The following is a 24,275-nucleotide window of genomic DNA, read 5'->3' as shown; positions in this document are numbered from 1 at the left end:
CAATAGAAACGCTTCATTTACCTATTCTCGCACAGCACCGCTCTGGTGGAAATAACTGAGTGCAGCGAAGCTAGGTAATGAAAAACACATTCTTCGCAACACATCTCTGGTTGAAATGCAGCCTAAGGTCGTGGATAAGCAAAGTTTGTAGTTCATAAACGTCAACCTTTCTAAAGTACAACAAACTCGAAAATTCCGAAATGTTAGTTCAAATGAAAGCTTACCATTTTCCGGTTTCATTGTAGATCCCGTATGAATAGAACATGTTCATATGATCAAACATTACTACAACAGGGCCGTGGTTGACAATCGCCAGCTATGGAGAAATAATTCGCAATTATAACAACAACACAACAATAATAACAATACCAATTACAACACAACAACAACAATATTACAACAATTACTTTCGAAGCTTTGAAGATTACAGAGCAGTTTCATCAATCACGACAAGGCACTTTAGAGGGGCTACACCGCTAGGGATCTCTGATTGAAAACTCCTTTTTTAGGGTTCCGTAGCCAACTAGGAACCTTTATAGTTTCGCCATGTCTGTCCGTCTGTCTGCCTGTACGCGGCTAAGCTCAGATTAATACTAATACTAATACTAGAAAGCTGTAATTTGGATGAATAATTTATTTATTTATTTGTTTATTTATTTATTTATTCCAATAAAATTACACAGCATTACAGTAATTTACCAATACGCTGCGAAATTAAAAAAAATTATACACAAAATAAAACAAATAAAAAACAGAAATAGAAAGAATTAACTTAAGAAAAAATACTAGATTGCCTATCATCCATCATCTCACAAAATCTCAGACATTCATGGCATACAGTCGACCAAGGACAAGCGAGCAGATCACACTCAGGTGCTGCCGTCAGGAGCGCATTGAGCAGCGTCAGCGCGCGCGGCAGCGGGGAGCTCCTGCGCGACACCGTGCGCGTGCGCGCCGCCGGCACCGCCAACAGCGGACGCGACCGCGGCCGCAGACCTATTCGTGGAACTTCTGGCACGAACAATCTCACGACTCTACCAACAAGCTCTGGACAATCCGACTCTCCGCGCAATATTTTACAAATCGTGAGGAGCAAATTGTTGTTACGCCTTACCTCTAAAGAATTATAACCTAGAGCGCCGAGGAGATAATATTCATATGTATATTGTATAATTATATATATAGGGGGGGGGGGTTATGGCGTCATCGGATAGAGGGTGGCCTGAAACGGCCTGAAACCGTATTCCAGCCTGCTGAAAACGCCTCCAAGGTACGAAAAAGCACGATTAAAGTCTATCACCTAACCTAACGCCGTAACAGTATAAATTATACTTACCTAAACTTGGAAGACTCCGTAAACAATACGAAATCCTTAGAAATATATTATTTGATTTTTTTGTAATGGCTACGGAACCCTATCCTGGGGGTGACCGACAAGCTCTTGGCCGGTTTTTTTAAATACTGTTGTTGCAATAATAGTTAAAACTGTGTTGCGTCATTTTCAGCATTATAAGCGTGCAACCTCACAACCAATTAAACAACACTACCAGTTTTGAATGGATTAAATACATACACTTATAGAACATAGTTAAATATATACAATAGAACATACTGACCTTGAGAGCGTTCACATCATTGGAAGGGACTTTGTAATAGCCCTTGACTTTTGTCTCTATCTCCACGTTGTCGATGTAGCAGGAGTCTTGCTTAACAGAAAAATATAAGATAGTAAGGTAGTATATTTTTATTTATAACAATAAGCAATAAAACACAATACATTAAACATTTAAAAATATGACTATGTACAAAAAATATATAAACTAGCCTAACCTATAAATAAAAAATCCCTCCTAGGTCACCGTCGCTGTTCATTGTGCCCAGAAGGCTGGCAGCATTCCCGCGTTGTATCGCAAAATAGCTGCCAGCCCTCTGGTCACCTGAAACATCAATGAGGCGCACGGATATCTCTTTCGCGATCAATCAATCAATCAAATCGTATTTTTTTATGTATGTACACCGATAACTGAGTCAATTGTGAACCAATCTTCAAAATTCTCTTTTTATTCGAAATAATAGTTTTCTGAATGGGACGAATCACTAAAAAGTGAGAAATAAAGAATATTTTTAGCAAAAAGTAAAACCGATGCCAAAAATAACAAAAAATGGAACCGACTAACAACACAAATTTCCACGCATATATATGTTTGTAGGTATTTTATAATTCTTATATTTGTCATGATTTATATATATATATATATATATATAATAGTTTTTTCTTTTCCGCAATAATTACGCGTTCGGTTACGTGGGTGCACACTCACCGGGGTTCAGCTGAAAACCAGCGCTGCAGCTCTGGTTTCAGGGCTACGGCATATGCTGAGCTGAGTCCTTTTGGCATCACACTACAGCACAATATCTCTTATTTCCTCTCTTCTCCTATTATGTTTTTACTGTGTTTTGTTGTGATGTAGTGTGTTTTTCTTGTCAATAAATGTTGTGAGTTGAGTTGACTACAAAACCTTGTAAATATTTTTCTAGGTCCTACTAGCTCGAAGTCGGTGACTCAGCACGACCCAGCAGGACGGATTGAAACCCATAGTATTTAGGTGAGGTAGACGACTATTGTTCCACTCCTGCTGGTTCGTGCTGAGGCACCACTTCGAGCTAGTAGGAACCTAGAAAAATATTTACAAGGTTTTGTAGTCGGTTCCATTTTTTTTGGAGTTGGTTTTACTTTTTTGTTAAAAAATTCTTTATTAATTAGTAATTACTGGTACATACCTCGTTTTTAAAGGGGTAAGCTGCATCCGTTGCAGCCCATGTTTCATCATCCATTCGAAAGCCGCCTCTGCTGAACCTCCGTCGTTTCCTCTATTGCCGAATCTGAACAAAGCATTTTTTTATCGAACAGCTGCAAACGAGCAGTCGGGCGCCTGATGGTAAGTGATCACCGCCGCCCATGGACACCTACAGCATTATTAGGACTACGGCTGCCTTGCCGGCCTTGCAATAGGCGATACACTTGCCTTTTGAAGGTACCCAAATCATAGCTAGATGTAAAACCCTAGCAGCGAGTCCATTCCATGTTTTACACGTACGAGGTAGAAAGTAACGTTAAACCGCACATCGGAAGAGCACCAATCGTCGAGATGGTGTGGCTGAAAACCACCCTTATGCAGCAAGTGCTACGGTGATGGAACTTAGCAGCTGGGATGAGATCGAAGAACACTCCTCATTGTAGATCCTATAAAAAACGCAGAGAGAACTAACGTCTTAAGATCAAGTTTTCCAGAAAGTATTGGATCGCCCTGCAATAGATCAAGTGGAAGCAGCTGATACTGAGTGGCTCCAGCCCAAAGGTGAGAGCAATACTTGAAGTAAGGACAAACCTGAGCCTTGTGGAGCTATGGGCGATGGCTCGGTTCGAAGTTTCGCTTTGCACGATTGAGAACCCCTAACTTCTTGGCAGCGATTTTGGCTTTATTTTCCACATGATCACAAAATTGGACATTGCTTGAAATATCCACGCCCAGGACCCCAATACTCTCTGACCTTCAAAAGTATTTCGTTTAATTTATTTCCTATGAAAGAACTAAGGACCTTCTTTAAAAGACTAAAGCTGAACAGACGAGGTGATTTTTAGGATTTCGTAGCTAAAATAGCAAAAACGGAATACGGGAAAATGAACGGAATAGTTTCGCCATGTCTGTCTGTTCGACCATACGCGAACTTGCTGGTCGTCGTGACTTAAAAAAATACGCTCGTCTGGTTTCATCCAGTATATCTGTAGGATTAGTATATGTTTCATGGACCACTACTATTAAGAACAGATTAGTTAGTTGTTTCGATTAGCTTAAGCCTTGGCTTTACAGGTCACTCACCCCCAGGAACAGTCTATAATCGCCTGCACACTAAGGGGCACAGCCGCTTCTTTCCCCCCTCTGTGTATGAACAGCGCCCCCTCTACCGCTTTCGCCGCGACGAAGGCATATTCATCTGCGTAGAGTGTTGCTGTCGAAGACATATCGCAGATTTTACAAGATTTTATTTAACTTGCCCTGTTTGTTTAGAGTCAAGTTCATTTTGATTTCCACTAATCGGATTGACTTTAAATTTGGTACAGTCACAATTAGATATGTCGGAGATGCCAAGGTGATCAAGAATATATAAATATGAAATCTAAAACCTTAATTAAAGAGTGCATGTTCCGATATTTTTGACCACCTTGGCCGCTGAAAGTACACATACGTAAGTCGGATGACTGGAAGTAAAGTCATCAATAAGCACAGTCAGCAAAAAATTATACATTGAAAAAGATTTTTGCAACAGAAAGTTAATATTTATAGCACGAGGAAGGAAGAAAGTTAATAATGAATCGTCTGATGATAAGTGATCACTTCCGCCCATAGACATCAGTAACATCAAAGGGATTGAGAATAGTAGATTTCCCTGATTATTAACGTCAATATTAACAATTGAAGCCTCCACGGAATATGCCACGCTCATGATATATTTCAAATGAAATTTTGGACATACTTCGAAACACATGTGCGAGCCTGGGTTCGAACCCACAACCCTCTGCTTGAGACACCATAGGTCAAACCACTAGGCTACCACGACTTGTTTGTTATTTAATCGAAACATACACGGAGAATTTTAACACGTACAAGTCTTGCAAAGTGCAACAGAAAAGAAGAATTCATTTTACAATTTGCATATCCTCAATCATAACATCATCATCATCATCAGCCGAAAGACGTCCATCGTTGAGCAAAGGTCTCGCCCTTAAAACACCACAATGAATGACAACTCACCAATTGCATCCACCTGTAGCTTGTTAACTCTTATGATATGATATTTTCAATCCAACCAGTAGGAGGCTTGCTAACGCTTCGTCGTAGTTCGTGGTCGCCACTCGAGGACTTTTCCCCCCCCAACAGTTATCTGTTCTTCGAGCAATGTGGCCCGCTCATTGCTACCTACTTCTATTTGCGTATAATTATACTAATTCAACTCAGTAACAAAATTAAGGATATCCTGTATAATCTTCGAGATATGTCGTTCGATTTTAGTTTTTTGGCGAATATCTGTTTTTTGGATTTTATCTCGCAAAGATGAATGATGGATGACCTAAGAGGGCTTTACTTCAATATATAAAAAAATAATCTTGAACCCCCTTTTCCGCGAATTCAAACTGTTTTGGCAACTGAAGCCCTCTGGCTCCCTCTGGTGAATGCTGTCGCAAGCACCCGAGCGATAGACAATACGGCTAGAGTTTGGTAAATCTGTTTGGCGACGAGGAAAAAGGGTTTTAAAGTACATGGTTTGGGCGTGATGGCGCCGTATACTCTCCAGTCGAATTGCTTCGGCAGGGCCTTGCTTAGCCGCTCTACCTCTTCAGCGGTGTACGGGAACGGCAGCGCTGCACACAGACATTCGGTTATCAGAAGGCAGCTATCCTACATCTAACTAATATTCTAAATACGACACTGTCGTAAGTTAATGTCATTATCATCATCAACCGGAAGACGTCCACTGCTGAACAAAAGCATCCTCCTTAGAACGCCACAATGAATGACAACTCGCCACTTGCATCCCCGATTGCCCGCATCTCTCACGATGTCGTCAGTCCACCTGGTGGGAGGCCTGCCAACGCTTCGTCTTCCAGTTCATGGTCGCCATTCGAGGACTTTCTCCCCAAATTATTTCCATACTCGGAACTTATCCTTATCACGCTAACGACGAGAGTTACCTCGGGGTTTCAGACTGAAGTGTAGGGTGTCATCATAGTAAAAGAGGACAAATAGGTCCACTCCGACCCTTTAGGAGACTTAACTGCCTACTTAAGATTGGTTTTTTGGATTTTTTTTTGTATTTTTTATTTCAATTCCAAATTTTTTGTTACTTTTACGGTCATCCCGTAAAACCTATATCTAAAATACAAACTGAAATATAGATGCACAGAAAAACCAGAAAAATAAGACCAGCGCTGGTCTTATTTTTCTGGTTTTTCTGTGCATCTATATTTCAGTTTGTATTTTCGATATTTAACTGCCTACTCCGGCGTGGACGCTTAGGATTGTCGACGTATATTTTGGAAATATTACATATCGGTAAATAATTTTAGTAGGAAAGTTAACTTAAAATTGTCTTATGTCTGTGTCTAGAGAAACCAGACCGATTCTATGCCGTTATATTATTATTATTATACTAAATTTAAAAATATTATTTATAAAATGGTGATGGCGACTGTATACATACTACTCATGTTTTCCTACACATAATACTATAACTATAATAATATTGTTTATAGGTACGTAGGTAGCTATTATTTTTTATGTATCCTTGTACGAGACTATTACGCTACACTTATATACCACTAATTTATAAGTTGAGTATACCTAATACAAAAAATACGTAAGTACGAGTACGCGAACGTAAAAGGTGATCATCTCGCGAAGCGAGCGCAAGACGAACGAGCTAAAATGGAAACGAATGGCACCGACGGCAGCGCAGCCTTGACTAAAGAAAACTTAATCCTCCTTAAATTATCAGTGTGTGCGTGCGGCGTGGTGTGCGTACGCGCGATATACTTTGCGCCAACCGACGCGCACACATTTAAGCCGCGCGATGTAGTTTTGTTCGTAGTGAGCCTACTTGTCCTCTTTTACTACAGTGTCATCTTTGCTTAGCAGCGTGAGTCCTTTGAACTTCCCACACACATGATGACAATTAGCACCGGCACTCGTTATTTTCCAATGAGGGTTTCTTGACTGGCGAATAATTGCTAGATGGCGTTAGTATCGTGAGATCTGTTTGACGTTAGTCTGGCTGCGATTGGCTCATTAACTAATCAATCAATCACAAAAGTGATTTTAATATCTGAGTTGCCAAACGGATCTATTGTCAAGAAGACATTAATATCGAAGGCGTATTATAAAGTTAATGATTATATCATGGACAGGGATATTTGGAAATAATTCCGATCCGCATTAGCGATCCCTGCAAATAGCGAACCTACTGTGTTAAAAATAAAGTTGTGTTAAGTATTTGTGTTGTATAGATATAATTTAATAATATTGTAAATCTGTTTAAAAAAATATACTTACCTCGTTGAGCTTCTTGACGGATTCTTCTAAAAAGAGGTTTTTCCGAAACGGTGGTAGATTTTTTTTTGACATTCATAAGTGCTTGTTATAGCCTAAATTGAATAAAGATATTTCGACTTTGACTTTGACTTTGACTTTGATTTCACTCACTCATAGTAGCGCCTACTAACCTGTCTCTACCGAACAATAGTTATTCAACAGGTGTCTTCTTCAATCTTGACATTGGCGGAATGATCGATAGTATAGCTAGAGATAAAGCTTCCCAAAAATTGAATTAAATAATAGACCATCACTGAAACTCTAATTAGAACAATTTTGCCAGGAAATAATTTTCATTTAGGTATGTTATGTATCTAAAAAAAATCTTATGGCTGATTCACCATTATGCTATTTTATAAAAGAGAACTGACCTTTGCTTTGGCTGGAACTTGAAGTCTGTACACGATTACGCGTAAAACCCATCTCTTCGCTACGGTCCGTAAATTGGTTTATGTTCGGGTTGAAGTGCCTGCGTCATATTTGAAAAATGAAACCTTTGAACTAAAACAATAACTTTGCTCACCCGCGACCTTAGTTAATTGATATGGACCTCCGCAAAGTAACGCCTGATTCAATAAATTATTTTGACTTACCTATATTGTACAGTCACCAGTACCACTAAATACCTGCTGGCAACTTCAAGGGCTGGAGGGTGTGTTAGATATTTTTCTGTGGCATATATTTTTTCAGGTGAATGTATATGAAATAGGAGTAGAATCAAAGGCCGCTAAGGTGTCAGCGATTATAATTCGCCTATTGTCTACCCAATAGTTTTGTAGGCAACTAAGTATAAAATTAACATAACTAAACTAACTTAAAATAGCTAAACAAAAATGAAAACTAAAAATTACTCGAAAATACAAACTGAGACATGGCTGCACAGAAAAACCAAAAAAAGAGACCAGCAGGGCTACTACAAAATTCGAAACTCGAAGTACGTATCGTACCGTCCCTCTCGCTCTCGTGTTAAATAATATAAGTGTCAGAGGGGCGCCACGACACGAACTTCGAGTTTCGTGTTTCGTAGAAGCCCTGCAGCGCTGGAAATCGAACCCAGGTCCTCGGCATTCCGTGCTGCGTGCTATAACCCCTACACCACCGCTGGACAGGAGTCTAGACACAAATTTCTCCTATGCATATATATCTCAGGTTGCTTTTTTCTACTACGCTACTTAAGCAGCAGCACTAGCGACATCTATGTCTCGCTCTCATCGAGGGACGTAACACTCATTCGGAACTAACCGCTCACCCAGACAAGAGATGTCGCTACTAAGCAATAAAATTCTGATTGTTTTTTTTGGAGTCCTTTTGTATTTTTTATTTCAACTCCAAATATTGTTTATATAATTCGATATGGTTTTACGGGATGAGCGTAAAAGTAACAAATTTGGAGTTGAAATGAAAAATACAAAAAAAGACTCCAAAAAACCAATCATAAAAATTACTATCTCAATTTGGACCCTTAGGTAGGGTGCCCATCACACAGGCAGCATTCCCACGTTGAATTGCTAACTTGTCTACCCTGTTTTTGTGTTTATATTATACATTTTTTGTACTGATTTGCGGTGTGCAATAAAGAATATTTGTATTGTATTGTATTCGCCATTACTTTATACTATCACCGATTATCGTTTTTGACAGAAATAAATAATTTCCAGTGGTTTGCACACTGCGCTTTTTAAATGCGCCGTCGACGCGCGTATTAGATTAGCTTTTCTTCTAGATATTATCAACTCACCTTAAATTTCCAGCAAAGTAGCCAAAATGATTGAATCTTTCGGGAACATTCGTGATATCAATCATCGTTTCAAAATCAGAATCATTTTTCACATTAGAGCTAACGCTATATTTGCAATCCATGCCTTAAAAAAAACAATTGACTTTGAATCTTAATTTAGATCAAACCATATAAAATACTTAGAAATCTTGTGGGTATTTGTATGTGGGTGTATGTATTAAATTTAAATTTAAATTCTCATTTCATTTTCATTGATTCTCTTCTTAAATTTATTTACTAATATATTATGTGTTTTGTTACATGAAATAAATGATTTGAATTTTGAATTTGAATTTTGAATTAATGTTTGTTACTCTTTCACGCTAAACGGCTGAACGGATTTGGATGGAATATAATATACAGAGAGATGGACGTCTGAAATAACACATATAATCCTACTTTCTATCCCGAGTAAAGAGTTTCATGTGTTTTTCTGTATTTTTATTTATATTTTTATTTGTGTTAATTTTCTCTCTAAATAGCAACCGCTGGGCTTAGAGTCATGAAATTTAGTATGTAGATAGCTGAACATCTGGAATAAAACATAGCCTACTTTTTATCCCGATATTCCCACGGGATAGGGATAAAATGTTGAAGCAACAACCGCTGGGCTTAGAGTCATGAAATTTGACCATGATTGTTTTTAATTTAACGTCAATGAAAGCAACGATTTCATTTTCAGGAATTCCCAGGGGAATTTTAAAAAATCTCGGAACGTCAATTTAGCTGCTGGACCTAATGATTTACGTGTGCAAAGCAGCGGGTAACACTAGTCTAATAGTCATCATCATCATCATACGTATAAAAATACGTTTACCACAGAACTCTTAATTACCTTTTTTAATGTTCCAGATCTCAGGATCTATGTCCGATACATCATAATCAAAATAGTCGATATAACTATAAGTCCTTATTTTCTCATACACGCTGACACTGGAGCTCCTGGAACAGAAGAATCGTAAAAAAAACAGCCAAGAGCGCGTCGGACACGCCCAAGATAAGGTAGTAGCTATTATGAAAAAAAAAAAACAACTTACGTAATATTTCTCTAAGGATTGCGTTATTTATTTTACACCTATCTCAATTTTTTTTAATTTTTCCATCCAACAGTTTAGATTTTAGAGGACGGGATGCTCGATTTTAATGAAAATTTGCACTTTAAAATTGAATATTTCACAAAATTATCACTAAATCGCTAATTCGTCCTGGCAACCCTCCAACGTTTTTAAAAGACCTATTCCAACGATATCCCACATTCTAGGATTAGTCGAGAAAAAAAAACACCCCTACTTTAGAGGTACCCTAAATTTTTTTCCTTAATTATTTTCCTGGCATTTTGTTTGCGTTCTTGCCACATATATCTGTTCAAAATTATAGCTTTCACCCGCAGGCTGCAGTGCACCCACTCCAACTAGCGTAAGCCTAGTTTATTTTGATACAGTTTTTTTTTGGAAGTCTTATTTGCAATTTTTTTCTTCAAATTTTCTCAATTCTTTTTTGCAACAAATTTGACGAATAATAAACATCTATCCGCTCGGCCTACAATACGCTCCAAGGCAGAGGCCTCCTCTCAGAATTCGAGGGCTTCGGCCGTAGATCCCAATCGAAAAAAGTATATAAAAAAAATGACCACCGTGCAAACTCAGAGCGAGTCGCTAGAAATAATAACCTAAAGTTACCTGAGTGGAACGAAGACACCTTGCCTCTCTGTCACCCATATAGTAAACACTTCATAACCAACGTCTTGGTACTGGTACCAAAATACTGCTTGCCATTTCGACGCTTCTTCGTCATGCATTCTCTCTTTTCCTAAAATGTATGATTAATAATACACTATACATTATATATTCTCCTTTAGATACAAATTAAATATGACTGTAGTATTGTGAATGTATTTACGGTCGAACGAACTGAATCATGACCCGTCAGGATGGAACCTTTTTTAGGGTTCCGGGGCCAAAATGGCAATATACGGAACCCTTATAGTTTCGCCATGTCTGTCTGTCTGTTTGTCTGTCTGTTTGTCCGTCAGCGGCTTTGCTCAGGGACTATCAATGCTAGAAAGCTGTAATTTTGTACGGATATATAATTATGTAAACTATGCCGACAAAATGGTACAATAAAAAATCCAAAAAATTTTTTTTTACTTTAACTCCCATAGACGTAAAAGTGGGGGTGATTTTTTTTCCTCATCCAACCCTACAGTGTGGAGTATTGTTGGATAGGTATGTTAAAACCATTAGGGGTTTGCTAAGACGATTTTTCGTTTCAGTGATTTTTTGCGAATTATTAAACTTTAAAGTGCAAATTTTCAATAAAATCGAGCGTCCCCCCCACCCGTCTAAAATCAAAACCGGTAGTTGAATTTTTTTTTTTAAATTCAGGATGGTAGTAAGTATATCAAACTTTCAAGGAAAACTGTAACGGCTAAGTTTGCTTGAGAATTAGTAGTTTATGAGTAAATAGCAGCCCAAGGTATAAAATATACCTAAACTTGGAAGATTCCGTATGAAATACGAAATCCTTAGAAAAATATTACTTACTTAATTTTTTCGTAATGACTACGGAACCCTATTTCGGGCTTGTCCGACACGCTCTTGGCCGGTTTTTGATAATCAATTTCACTATGATTTCCTTGACAATAATATGAGATGTCAACATGACATTAATAGCACAAAGGTTCTACTCTAGCTAATGATTCAGTTTGTTCGACTGTACGTCCTACAGTCCAATTGGCGTCACCTGTATGCTACCTACATACCAACATACTTTAGACATACTAATAAATTATTTTTATAAGCTGCTGAACTATTGCCGTTCAGTTTGACGAGAACGATCTATGTTTTAAGGGTTACATATTTGAATATGGAAAATTGAAATACCTATGGTTAAAATGTCGATGTTCAAAATATCGAAAATGAAAATATCTAATGTATCATAATATCGAGAGTTGTTATACCTATGGTCAAAATTTCTAGGATTGAAATGTCGATTGATTAAAATATCGCAAGAGTAAAAATGTCGATAACCAATATATCTAAGTTGTAAATGTCAACATATTTGAATGTCGAAAATTAAAATATAGTACATACAAATCTGCTTTATTAATAAATAAATAATATTAAATAAATATCACGGGACAATTCACACCAATTGACCTAGTCCCAAAGTAAGCTTAGCAAAGCTTGTGTTATGGGTACTAAGCAACGGATAAATATAATTATATAGATAGATACATACTTAAATACATATTAAACACCCAAGACCCGAGAACAAACATTCGCATTTTTCATACAAATTTCTGCCCCAACACGGGAATCGAACTCGGGACCTGAAGCCTCGTAGTCAGGTTCTCTAACCACTAGGCCATCTGGTCGTCTGGTCGTCTGGTCGTCGTGGTTATTTATTGCTCCTTTCTCTTAATAGCATTTATTTTACATAATCTAGTCATTTTTAGCATTCGCCAAGTGCTACGGCGGCACGCTCGCTTCGCTCGCTCGGCGCGTGCGTTGTTGTGGTCACAGTTCTAACCTAACCGAACCAAATATTTTTGGTAATTCATGCTCAATAGGTTAGAAGGCACGAAGCGCCTTAACTCAGCGGAATACTACTTTTTGTGATCAAGTGCGGATAGTTCGAAGGACTCGCGCTGCTAGGCAGACTTGACACCCTACACTTCAGTCTACTCGTGACCACGGCCACTGTTATGTGTTTGAAACATCGAGGTAAATATTACTCGTGCGTTATAGCGTGATAAGTCCCGTTTGTGATATTTTATTTTGACTACGAGTGAAAATCACGAGAGTTTAAAACATTATAATTAATATAGTACCTATTACGTTTTTCTTCTTTCTTTTTTTGTTTAAAATACGACTTACCGACAAAACGGAAACTGTCCATGGACGACGGCAAAGTATAATTTAGCATGAGCGCAAATTGCAAAGCAAACCATGAGGTTGCTATAAAGCATTTTCGTACGTTCCCGCGCTCTTCCGTGGTAACAGGGAATATCTGCAAATTGTGGAAAGTTACAGAAAATAGAGAGAGAGAGAAACGTTTTATTTACACATATTTGATACATAAATATACATTAGACGGAAAGAATGAAAAAATAACGCCGAATAGTATAAAGTGAGCCCCACTCAGCATAACGTTACGGCAAGCCGCAACACTGTTATTCAGGGGGACCCATAAAGAAACGCAAAACGCGTAAAATACGCAAAATCCTAATAATCATATCATAATCATAATCATTTATTAATTTGTCCAACATAGGTAACATTTAATTGGTCTTTAAATTATGTTTTTTGAGTCTCACTATGTGGCCCCAGGGCAAACAAATATTGCCTTATATTAAACCTATTTACTATTTTTTATAATTATTACATATTAAAAACAAAATCTATATATATATATATATATAGATTTATATATATATATATATATATATATATATATATATCTATTTAAGTATATTCTAAAAATTCCCTGATGGAGTAGTACGCCTTTCGGCCAAAAAAATATTTAGTTTTTTTCTTAAATTCGTATATGTTGTCAATGTCATGCATAGCCCTCGGTAATTTGTTATATATTTTGGGGCCCATTCCAAGCACGCTCTTCTTAAGTAAAGCTATTTTGTGTCGAAGGCGTACACTATTATAATTCATGAATAAATCCATATTAGTTCTCACAAATACACAGATTTCGTATATGTAGGTACAGACATGGCAGTGTTAATATTTTGAGATTTTTAAAGTATGATTTGCAAGAATCGGGTTTTCCGCAAACCACACAATGACCTGATACATTTTTTATAACCTAACCTGCTTATTGTTAAAAGTACGCGTAATCCTAACCCGCTTATTGTAAAAACTACGCATAACTCCTATCCCGCATAACCCAGGAAGATCTGGGAGCTGTCTACACGCGCCTTGGCAAACATGACACGCTACAACATAGTATCAGCTGTAAAACGTTCACTGTTGGACATAGGCCTCCCCTATAGGGAGAGGGGTTGCCAATAGTAACTACGCTTGATAAGCGTAATATACGTAAGATATAAGGTTTCCAAGAAGTCGCTGCTGCCAATCTTCTGGTATCCTGGTATCTTTCGCAATTGCAGCGGCATCCTAAACCCATTACTGACTGCATTTGTAGGGCAACTGATCTGCGTGTACACTCGAACCAACTGAATCGTGATCCACTGTGGAACCCTTTCGTAGAAAGTCATGATGACATCGTATTGCTTGACAAGGGCATTTATTATGAATGGCACTTACTGTGAGAACGTTCTACGGTGGGTCATCAAATGGTTCGACTGTACGTTGGCCCACTGCTGTAAGTGCACATAAAAAGTTAGTTAAAAATAAAACTACAAACAATATCTTTGGTCGATCGCGACCTTATGATAGCAACGTCTGTGGAATTAATGAGCATTCATGCAGTTTCTCCACCACATTGTAAGAACACACACAAATCACACAAGAGCAACTATCACCACCATACAACAACTAACGCATTTCAAACTCAATCAGAGTTGATTCTCAGAGCAACACAACCATTCACCATGGTATACTCGTACTAAACTAAATGTGAGTCGTAAAGGGTTTGAAATAATTTATTGAATCAGGCGTTACTTTGCGGAGGTCCATATCAATGAACTATAATTTCCTTGCTCACCCGCGACCTTACGATAGCTAAGCTTATGCAAAATATGCGTGTTCATGCAATTCCTCCACCTCCACACTGTAAGAACACACACAAATCACACAAACCCATCCACCACCACCACCACATCACACCGACGCGCCTCGACCTCAACCAGAGCTCATTTTCAGAGCTACACAACCGTACACCATGCTACCAGTTGTTAGACCACAACACAAAAACAACTGTCAACTGTCTATTTTCCCATGTTCAGGAGGCAAAACTCTTTCGATTCCTGTAGTAATTTACAGGTGTTCATAAAATTAAATCTTGTCAATTGTTCTTAGTTCATTATTCATTCAAACTTTCTGTTCATCCGCAAAGTAAACTCTGATTCGATAAATTAGTGTGTCAAAAATTATAACCATTCGTAAATCAACTAACCCAGTGTACAGCCGCCTTTTTATATTCTTCGTTGTAGTGTTCGTATACGGCTTGCCCATCGACATCCAAGAAATCAGTACGAGTGCGGTTGTTCACCTTGTCGATCCTAGAAGCATCATAAAATATCATCATCATCATCATCATCATCATCATCATTTAAAAAAAAAATACGATTTTAAGATATTAAAAAAAAAAATGTTAATAATTAAATAATTAACAATGAACTGCGACGGTGACCTAGGAGGGATTTTTTATATATAGTTTAGACTAGGTTAGATTTTTTTTCTTTCTTTCTTTCTTAAAAAATAGCCTGTCCAGGATTTTTTTAGCAAACCCATTTCTAATATATTTTCTTATATAAGTACTAAATCTGTATATATCAAAATCATGTTAATTACACCATTTATAACTCAAGAACGGCTGGACCAATTTTTATGATTAAAATGTATTAAAAACATTGGAAAATTGACGATAAAATTAAATAAAAGAAAAAACATTTTCCTATACAAAATATTGAATGTTCATGTGTTTCGTAAATGTCAGTTATCAAGCACGTCCCCACACACTTACAATAACTTAGTTATTTTATATTTGCCTAGAAAATATTCACTTAAAATAATTGATATGGCAAAACAACGTTGCTTGATGGTTTGGAAACACAATTGGACTCGCTAGATGGCGCTGTTGTTGGTTTGTTATCATAATTTTAATGTAGTGTATTTTTCGGGCAGGGCAACGTCTCCCGGGTCCGCTAGTTCATTATAAAATACGTTTCGTGCTATTATCAGACCGGTGAAGTACGATTTAAGGTCGGGTTTAGATCAACCCGCGCCCGCGCAATGCACCCGTGCCAGCTAGCGTAGGCCCTGAACAGAATTATTGTATTTAAAGAAAGAAAGAAAAAATGAAAGAAAATGCGTTTATTGTCAAAGTCAAAGTCAAAGTCAAAATATCTTTATTCAATTTAGGCTATAACAAGCACTTATGAATGTCAAAAAAAAATCTACCACCTTGCGAACAATTAGGTAGGTATAATAATAATCATCATCATCATCAGCCGGAAGACGTCCACTGCTGGACAAAGGCCTCCCCCTTAGAACGCCACAATGAACGACAACTCGCCACTTGCATCCACCGGTTTCCCGCTACTCTCACGATGTCGTCAGTCCACCTGGTGGGAGGCCTGCCAACGCTTCGTCTTCCGGGGGTATAATAATATTACACAAGAAAACCTACTCTAAAACTAAGTTAACTTACTAATTATAATGCGGGTTCTATAAAAGTTCGTGAGACTTTATTTTTAATGTTGTAATGTGTTCATTGACCTATGAACTTTTATAAAAATCCCGCCTAACCTAAAAGTATCCCAGCATGATACTCGACCCATTAAATTGCGGCAAATAGTTCTGGCATCAGCATAATCAGGTCAGGTCTACAAACTGACACTTCAGCGCTGTTTTTCAGCCAGGACTTTTTTTAATTTATTTATTGGTAAGAAACATTAATTGATTTACCAAATATTCCTTGAGGATAATATGCCGTTATAATGTAACTCTATGCGCATCGAGTACACGGGACTGAAAACAGGCTTGGGAACTGGAAAATAGAAACAATAATCGTTAAATGTTATTGTGCGTTAGTTGATCTGTATTGTCAAAATGTCCATATGTATTTATGTCAGATGATGCAGGAATAATGTCAAAGTTAGCAAAACACGTTCGGCGTTAATGACAAACTTTTATGTACTGGTTTTGTCACAAGTCAATAGGTAGATATATATAATCTATTTCACGCATCAATACATTTAGGTACCTTCGATATTTAGAAAGAAAGAAAAAAAAACATTTATTCGTGACAAACATAAGAACAATGGATAAAAAATATATATAAATAATAGTTTTAGCAAAGTTTTAGCAAAGAGGGGTCAAACAAGGAGACCCGCTATCGCCCAAACTTTTTACCAGCACACTTGAAGAGGTCTTTCGGAAGCTAGCGCCGCGCTGGGAGGACAAGGGGCTGGTCGTCGGTGATAGAAGATTAACTAATCTTCGATTCGCTGACGATATAGTCCTCTTCTCTTCATCAGCTACGACCTCCAAGTTATGCTTAGTGATCTAAGCAAAGCAAGTCTCGAGGTTGGACTAAGGATGAACATGTCGAAGACCAAGTTAATGACAAATAGCACCCAACGTAGGATTGAGATAAACGGTGAACAAATCGCATATGTCCATGAGTATATTTACTTGGGCCAATTAGTCTCCTTCCAGGCGAGGCAAGAAAAAGAAGTCGAAAGACGGACAGAAAACGCCTGGAGGAGCTATTGGTCAATGAAACACCTCATGAAGGGTAACTTCCCAATTTCCTTAAAAAGGAAACTCATGGATATGTGCGTACTACCAACTCTCACCTACGGTGCTCAAACTTGGTCCTTGACAGAAGCTCTAAAGTTCAAAATCGGGTTTGCCAGCGAGCCATGGAGCGCAGCATGCTAGGTTAAAAACTCGTCGATCGGATCCGGAGCACCGCCCTGCGCTCCATGACCCAAATCACTGATGTAGGTCGATCGGCGTCTAAGCTGAAGTGGGACTGGGCTGGCCATGTTTGCCGCATGCCAGACGAGCTTTGGGCCAAGATACCACCGAGTGGATGCCCACCAACTCGAAAAGGCGACCTGGCAGACCTAGGCGGCGATGGCGGGATGAACTGGACTTCTTCTTGAAAGACTGGCCCTTGTATGCAGGGGACAGAGAGCAGTGGAAGTATTGGGGAGGCCTTGCTCAGCAGTGGGACAGAATAGGCTAATAATAATAATAATAATAATAATAATGTTTTGTCACGAAATGGTCCCAATCAGCATCTGCCGGTCTTGCGAACGGCGCTGGTCTTCCTTTGGACCATCTGGTTATCATACATTAAAAAAATAAAACAATCAAACTTTTTAAATGTCATACTGTAAAAGTGCCCATTGCGGCCTATTTACTGAATTAATGATTTGAATTTGAATTTTAAAATTTGAACAGGAGCAAAAATTAAACCTCAGCTTCCACTCTTAATCTTGAGCTAATTAGTTCTTGCAACTTTTGAAATTAACTTGTATTATGATTTTTTAGGGTTCCGGAGCCAAAATGCCAAAATGGAACTCTATAGTTACGTCAAGTCCGTCTGTCTGTCTGTCTGTCTGTCTGTCCGTCCGTATTCACAGGCATTTTACTCGAAACTACATGATGTATATCAATGAAATTTGGAGTACCGATGTCTTGTCTTAGTTTTGTAGTTAAATTGCAAAAATAAATATTTATAGGAGGGGCACTCCATACACGTAACAGTAATTGCAAAAAAAAAAATTAACTTGCATCAATGTGTGGCACATAGCTCGACAGCTCTTTTGAAAAGATAGTAAGGTTTCTCAAAATCTTTTTTGATTAAGTGGAGATTTCCGGAAATAATCGCTCCCAAAGTAGCAAAAATTGTGTTCCCGCTCCTCTTCTTGTAAACCGTTTGTCATCGGATATACCATTTTTGAGTTATTGCCGAAAAACTGCGCTTCTCAACAAAAGGACATAAGCGCCGTGAAGATATATCTAGCACGCTCTTTTTCTGGTAATGGATTTTAAGACTGTAGTAAGTGTTTTAATCCGGCGTTTTGTTACGTGACAGGCGATGTCATTGAGGCTATTGGATGCGTTACATTGAAAATACCATTTAATTTATTTTTAATAAACATAATAATGTTTGCGCAGGCGCAGGTCGACAGCTTTGCGGCTATTATTCGAAAGAGGTGCGCGTCCTTACAAAACCGATAGCGCGGTACCCCCAACAGCATTCTGGCAGCGCTCTCCGACAGTGGGTAAAGCTACACGCTCCCTGTTAATTATTACTTTGTTTTTATTATTTAATTTCATTAATTAAGATTAAATGTATTAGAATAAGCACTAACACTATGTATTAAGTTCTTTCTTTTGCATACTTGTTTGTTCCATTGTGTTTAGACGACCAGAATGATGGCCTAGTGGTTAGAGAACCTGACTACGAAGCTTGAGGTCCCGGGTTCGATTCCCGTGTCGGGGCAGATATTTGTATGAGAAATACGAATGTGTTTCGGGTCTTGGGTGTTTACTATGTATTTAAGTATGTATCTATCTATATTATTACATTTATCCGTTGCTTAGCACCCATAACACAAGCTTTGCTAAGCTTACTTTGGGACTAGGTCAATTGGTGTGAATTGTCCCGTGATATTTATTTATTTATTTATTTATTGTTTTTGTAGTTCATTTTGTAGTTCCGTTTGAGTAGCAGAACCTGTTTTAATTTTTGCTCCTGTTACAGGGCCCGCCCGGTAAGTAAAGTAGCAAGAGTAGCAATTAAGTAAAATAGAATTCCTTAATGCAAGTGTTACCAAGCGTAGGAAAAACATTACTACAACTTTTGAACTTTCATTTTAAGTATACGTAATAATAATGTTATACATTTCAGTTAAAAAAGCACTTTTTTAAGAATTATTTTCTAAGATTTTTTTGCAATAAGCGACGTTTTCTGAAAAAACATGACAAGAACACACAGTTTTTTTTATATTTGACTAGCCTGTAGCCCGCGACTTCGTCTGCGTAAAATTCTTTTACCGCTATCCCGGGGAAACTATGCAATTTTCCGAGATAATAACTTTCTCCGGGATTCAAACTATCTGTATACCGATTTAAATCTAAATCGGTTCAGCCGTTTAGACGTAAGGACAAACACAAACTTTTGCATTTATAATATTAAGTAGGATCTTTGTTTTTTTTTCAATTAAAATTTTATTGCATTTTACGTTGTGATGTTTTTTTGCACTATTATGTAAAAGATTAATGTTACCTTTAACTTCCGCAGCCAGCGAGGCGGCTAAGCAGAGTGCTATGTAGAGCAGCATGGCGACGACTTGTGCTGCGCGCGCGCCGGTGTTCTTTATATACAGCGGGATATGCGCACGGTTGTTATAGTGAACTAGCGTAAGTTAACGGGTTTCGTATTCCTTTTTATCGTCATTATATGATGATAGAAAAGAATAAAAATATATTGGGACAAATTACACCAATTTAGCTAGCCCCAAATTAAGCAAAGCTTATTTATGAATGCTAGACAACGGATAGACATACATATAGATAAGTATATGCATATAAACATCCAAGACTCAAGTATAAAACATTCATATTCCTCACATTAATATTTGTCCGTCATGGGGATAGAACCCGCAACCTCTAGCTTCGTAGCCAGAGCGTTTTTACATTATCCGATCCGATATCGGTATCGGACGACGATAGACGACATCCGATAGCTGACACCATGTGCTGTTTTCCCATTTTTCCGATAAAATCGTTCCGATACGGCCGGCACAAAATGGCCGCCACGCGTCGGGCTCTGCGCACACAGAGACAATTTTGTTACACGCATAGCACACATACAAACATTATCGTCGGACAGCCCACGGGCGTCCGATGGTGCCGTGAAGATATCGGTGTCGGCTCCGATATCGGATATCGGGCCGGACAATATGATAGACAGGTACATATTTCATGCATTTTACTTGCCCCTACCGGATCGGATAATGTGAAAACGCTCTCAGGTTCACTAACACTTAGCTATCCGGCCATTAATTACATACTCAGCATCACAAAATTACATACTCAGTGGCACCAAATTTGGCACGCCCTACATACAATATGACTTCTTAATATACGAGTATTACTGCATAAATCTGAGGCAAAAAGAGGGGTGTTATAAATTTGACGACTGTGTGTGTCTTTCTCTGGCACCGTATAGCTCTTAAGCGGGTGGACCGATTTGAATGCGGTTTTTTTTATTTGAATTCAGGTTTTCTAGCAATGGTTCTTAGATATGTTTCATCGAAATCAATTAAGCCGTTTTTGAGATATTGGACTTTGACGTGACACAGTCGGGGGTTTTCCGACTTTCTGTTGGTTAGGTTATATTTTTCCTGCACTCCGACTAGCTAGAGAGAAAAAAGTATATTAGCGATAAGTTCGCCATTGTAACTATGTATATCTCAACGTTTGTAAATTGGGATGTCCCAATTTTTGACAACATATAATAAATCGAAAACCATTTGGAGAAATAGGCTTTGTGAAGCGTTTTCAGAAATCAGATTCCAAAAAATGTGATAAACTGATTTAAATAAACAAAATTTGAGTAATGACCCTCATTTGACCCCTGGAGTATCTCGTCACAAAGGCAGTTCTACACTCTTAAGCAAATTGACAGCTTGAAATGTTCCTGTCCTGCTTATAATAGCAAAGAGTGACAAAGATAGAACTTTAATCACATGATGCGCAACTGGCCTTAAACAGTTGTCATTTATCGTAAAGTCCGAATTGTATACGAGTATTTCCAATGTATTTTTAATTACTATGTTACAAGTAAATACAAAATAATTTAGATTTTTAAAAAGATATCTATTTACTATCATACCATTAAATAAACAAAGGAATAATCGAAGCTAAAAGAAGAGAAATAAAATAAAACTATTTGTGATGGTTCATTTAGGACCCTAAACCGTGCTTGAATTATTGTCAAATTGTAATGCCACAGATTATCTTATGTACGACCTGATTTTTTCTAGGCAATGGAATGTGGCTGTCTCACTGTGACGTCATCCAGCGTATTTCGTAAAAATGTATAAAAAAATAGATACTCATCCAAATTCAAAATCAATGAAGTTTAATCGCTTTGGTAATAAAAACCACATTTAAAATCATAGTTACACTATTTCAAGCAGGTATGTTGGAAATTAATAAATCATGATTTATGGCCGTATTAAGTAGGGCAAATGTATTTATTGATGTTTTTCTTATCACTGTAGTCAAAGCAGTATAATTTGCGAAACCCAAAGTCATATAAATAAAATAACGAAAAAGTAATATATCTCAGTATAAAAAAGCACCGGCGCACGCGCAGCACGTGTCGTCGCTATGCTGCTCTACATAGCACTCTGCCTCTCTGCTTCGCTTGTTGCAGGCGTAGAAGGTAACAACCTAAAATAACTCTACTAAACTAATCCTGAAGCCGTGGTGGCCTAGTGATTTGACCTATCGCCTCTCAAGCAGAGGGTCGTGGGTTCGAACCCCGGCTCGCACCACTGAGTTTTTCGAAATTCATGTACGGAATTACATTTGAAATTTACCACGAGCTTTGCGGTGAAGGAAAACATCGTGAAGGAACCTGCACAAACCTGCGAAGCGATTCAATGGTGCGTGCGAAGTTCCCAATCCGCACTGGGCCCGCGTGGGAACTATGGCCCAAGCCCTCTTGGTCTGAGAGGAGGCCTGTGCCCAGCAGTGGGACGTATATAGGCTGGGATGATGATGATGATGACACTAATCCTTACTAAAGGCCGCCTTATACATGCTAGTTAGTGGTATGCTAATAAGCATGCTGAATAGTAGCACGTGTCCTATACACACATGCTAGTAGGTAGCATTTGCCCAATAGTAGCATACTTTCGTGCTAGTAACTAGCATAATATGTAAGAGTAGCTTAATGTTATAAATGTGAAATCGGCTCTATCTATTTAGATATCCGATGTAGATAATAATATGATGTTACCATTTCATGCTGAAACCGTTAAGGGGCTACCCCAGTTTTTAACGATTTTTGACAAGTTTTGAATCGTATCTCCTACTTTTGCACAACAGATAGAATAATAAGTCAAACGGCTATCGGTTCTACAATCTTTTATCTCCATTTTTGTCTACCGGATTTTGAAAAAAAAAATGAATGCTTAATTTTGTATGATTTTTTTCAACATTGTCTGAAAAACCACTTATTTCGTATCTCTATTGACGTGAAAGATCTAACATATACGAAATCTACATATTTGGATTCGTCTTTGACGTCTCTAAAAACTGGTCGAGGGTTTTCATTTGAAACTAATTAAAACAAAAGTTATGGCCAGAAAACCAGTTTTTTGGCCTAAAATTGATCAACTTTGAAGCCAAATATCTCGAAAATGAACTTGAAGTAAATATGGGATACTATATTGCTTAAAGCCGTTGTTGTTTATATAATAAGCTACAAAAACCATTAGAAAACTAAGGAATTCAGATCGAAGGTCATTGGGGCATGGGGTCCCCTTAAACTAATTTGTACTGGTATGGAGATGGTTGGTTACCCTAGGTAGACCTACCTACATTGTTATAGTATTTTTTACTAGTGTTTACCCGCGACTTCGCACACGTAAATCATTACATCCAGCAGCTGAATTGTAATATCGGGATTTTTAAAAATTCCCGTGGGAATTCCCGAAAATTCAATCGTGGTTTTCATTGACGTTACATTAAAAAAAATGTGTCAAATTTCATGGCTCTAAGCCCAGCGGTGTTCTTTCGAGATTTTATCCCTATCCCGTGGGAATATAGGGATAAAAAGTAATGCAATGCAATATATGTATGTGTGTATGTAAGTTCGTATCAAATCTTGCAATTGAATTTGAACCCAGCTTCACTTTCAGTGGTCAGGTCAGATCGATTTAAAATTTAGCATAAGTGCTTATATGAATCTGGGGACACTACAATAATCTGGCAGTGACATCATGGTGGCCCGGCCATGATCGTCTCCATAGGACGAAACATCGACTTGGTACGGAAATATAGTTCAGATGACAATACAAGTACAATCAACAAAAAATACAGTACCAAATGACGTTATTATCAAAAATATATTAAGACATTCTGTTTTAACTATGTTAATTACTTTAGAACCCATGCAGCCAGTTTGGAGTCCCGTCTTGGAACTATAACGGCTAAGTTTGTTTGCGAATTATTAGTAGTTTAAGAGTAAATAGCAGCCTAAGGTATAAAATACCTAAACTTGGAATTTTCCGTACAAAATACGAAATCCTTAGAAAACTATTACTTAATTGTTTCGTAATGGCTACGGACCCTATTCCAGGCGTGTCCGACACGCTCTTGTCCGGTTTTTTACATAAAACTGTCCGTGATTGACCCCTATCTCACCTGATGTTAAGTGCAGATGAGGGCAAAGGTGTATCTCAATGGTTCAGTAACAGCCTATTCACTCTAGCCTTGAAGAGCCTTCATTATCATCATCATCATCCCAGCCTATTTGCGTCCCACAGCTGGGCACAGGCCTACTCTCAGAATGAGAGGGCTTGGGCCGTAGTTCCCACGCGGGCCCAGTGCGGATTTGAAACTTCACACATACTAATTTGGAAATACTCAGTGGTGCGGGCCGGGGTTTGAACCCAC

The 24,275-nt window shown here is 38.1% G+C and overlaps 1 protein-coding gene across 2 annotated transcripts; it reads right to left on the bottom strand.

Annotated features, from left to right (window-relative positions):
* Positions 1–1,628: 1,628 nt before the first annotated feature.
* LOC141441726 (uncharacterized) lies at positions 1,629–16,607 on the bottom strand. Of its 2 annotated transcripts, XM_074106557.1 has the most exons (11): positions 16,530–16,607; positions 15,016–15,121; positions 12,804–12,936; positions 10,605–10,734; positions 9,761–9,867; positions 8,887–9,010; positions 7,520–7,617; positions 5,321–5,422; positions 3,882–4,011; positions 2,782–2,883; positions 1,629–1,706 (listed from the first exon to the last, which is right to left on the bottom strand). In XM_074106557.1, exons 1-11 carry the CDS (start codon positions 16,577–16,579, stop codon positions 1,673–1,675), a joined length of 1,116 nt encoding a protein of 371 aa, XP_073962658.1. In that variant the 5' UTR covers positions 16,580–16,607; the 3' UTR covers positions 1,629–1,672. The 2 variants fall into 2 exon arrangements, with proteins under 2 accessions (XP_073962658.1, XP_073962659.1); XM_074106558.1 differs by lacking the exons at positions 15,016–15,121; positions 16,530–16,607 and adding an exon at positions 14,205–14,235.
* Positions 16,608–24,275: the final 7,668 nt, after the last annotated feature.

The sequence above is a fragment of the Choristoneura fumiferana genome, chromosome 24 (assembly GCF_025370935.1).
Source record: "Choristoneura fumiferana chromosome 24, NRCan_CFum_1, whole genome shotgun sequence".
NCBI lineage: Eukaryota > Metazoa > Arthropoda > Insecta > Lepidoptera > Tortricidae > Choristoneura > Choristoneura fumiferana.
The sequence above is the reverse complement of the archived record's forward strand: the minus strand, read 5'-3'. Positions and strand labels throughout refer to the sequence as shown.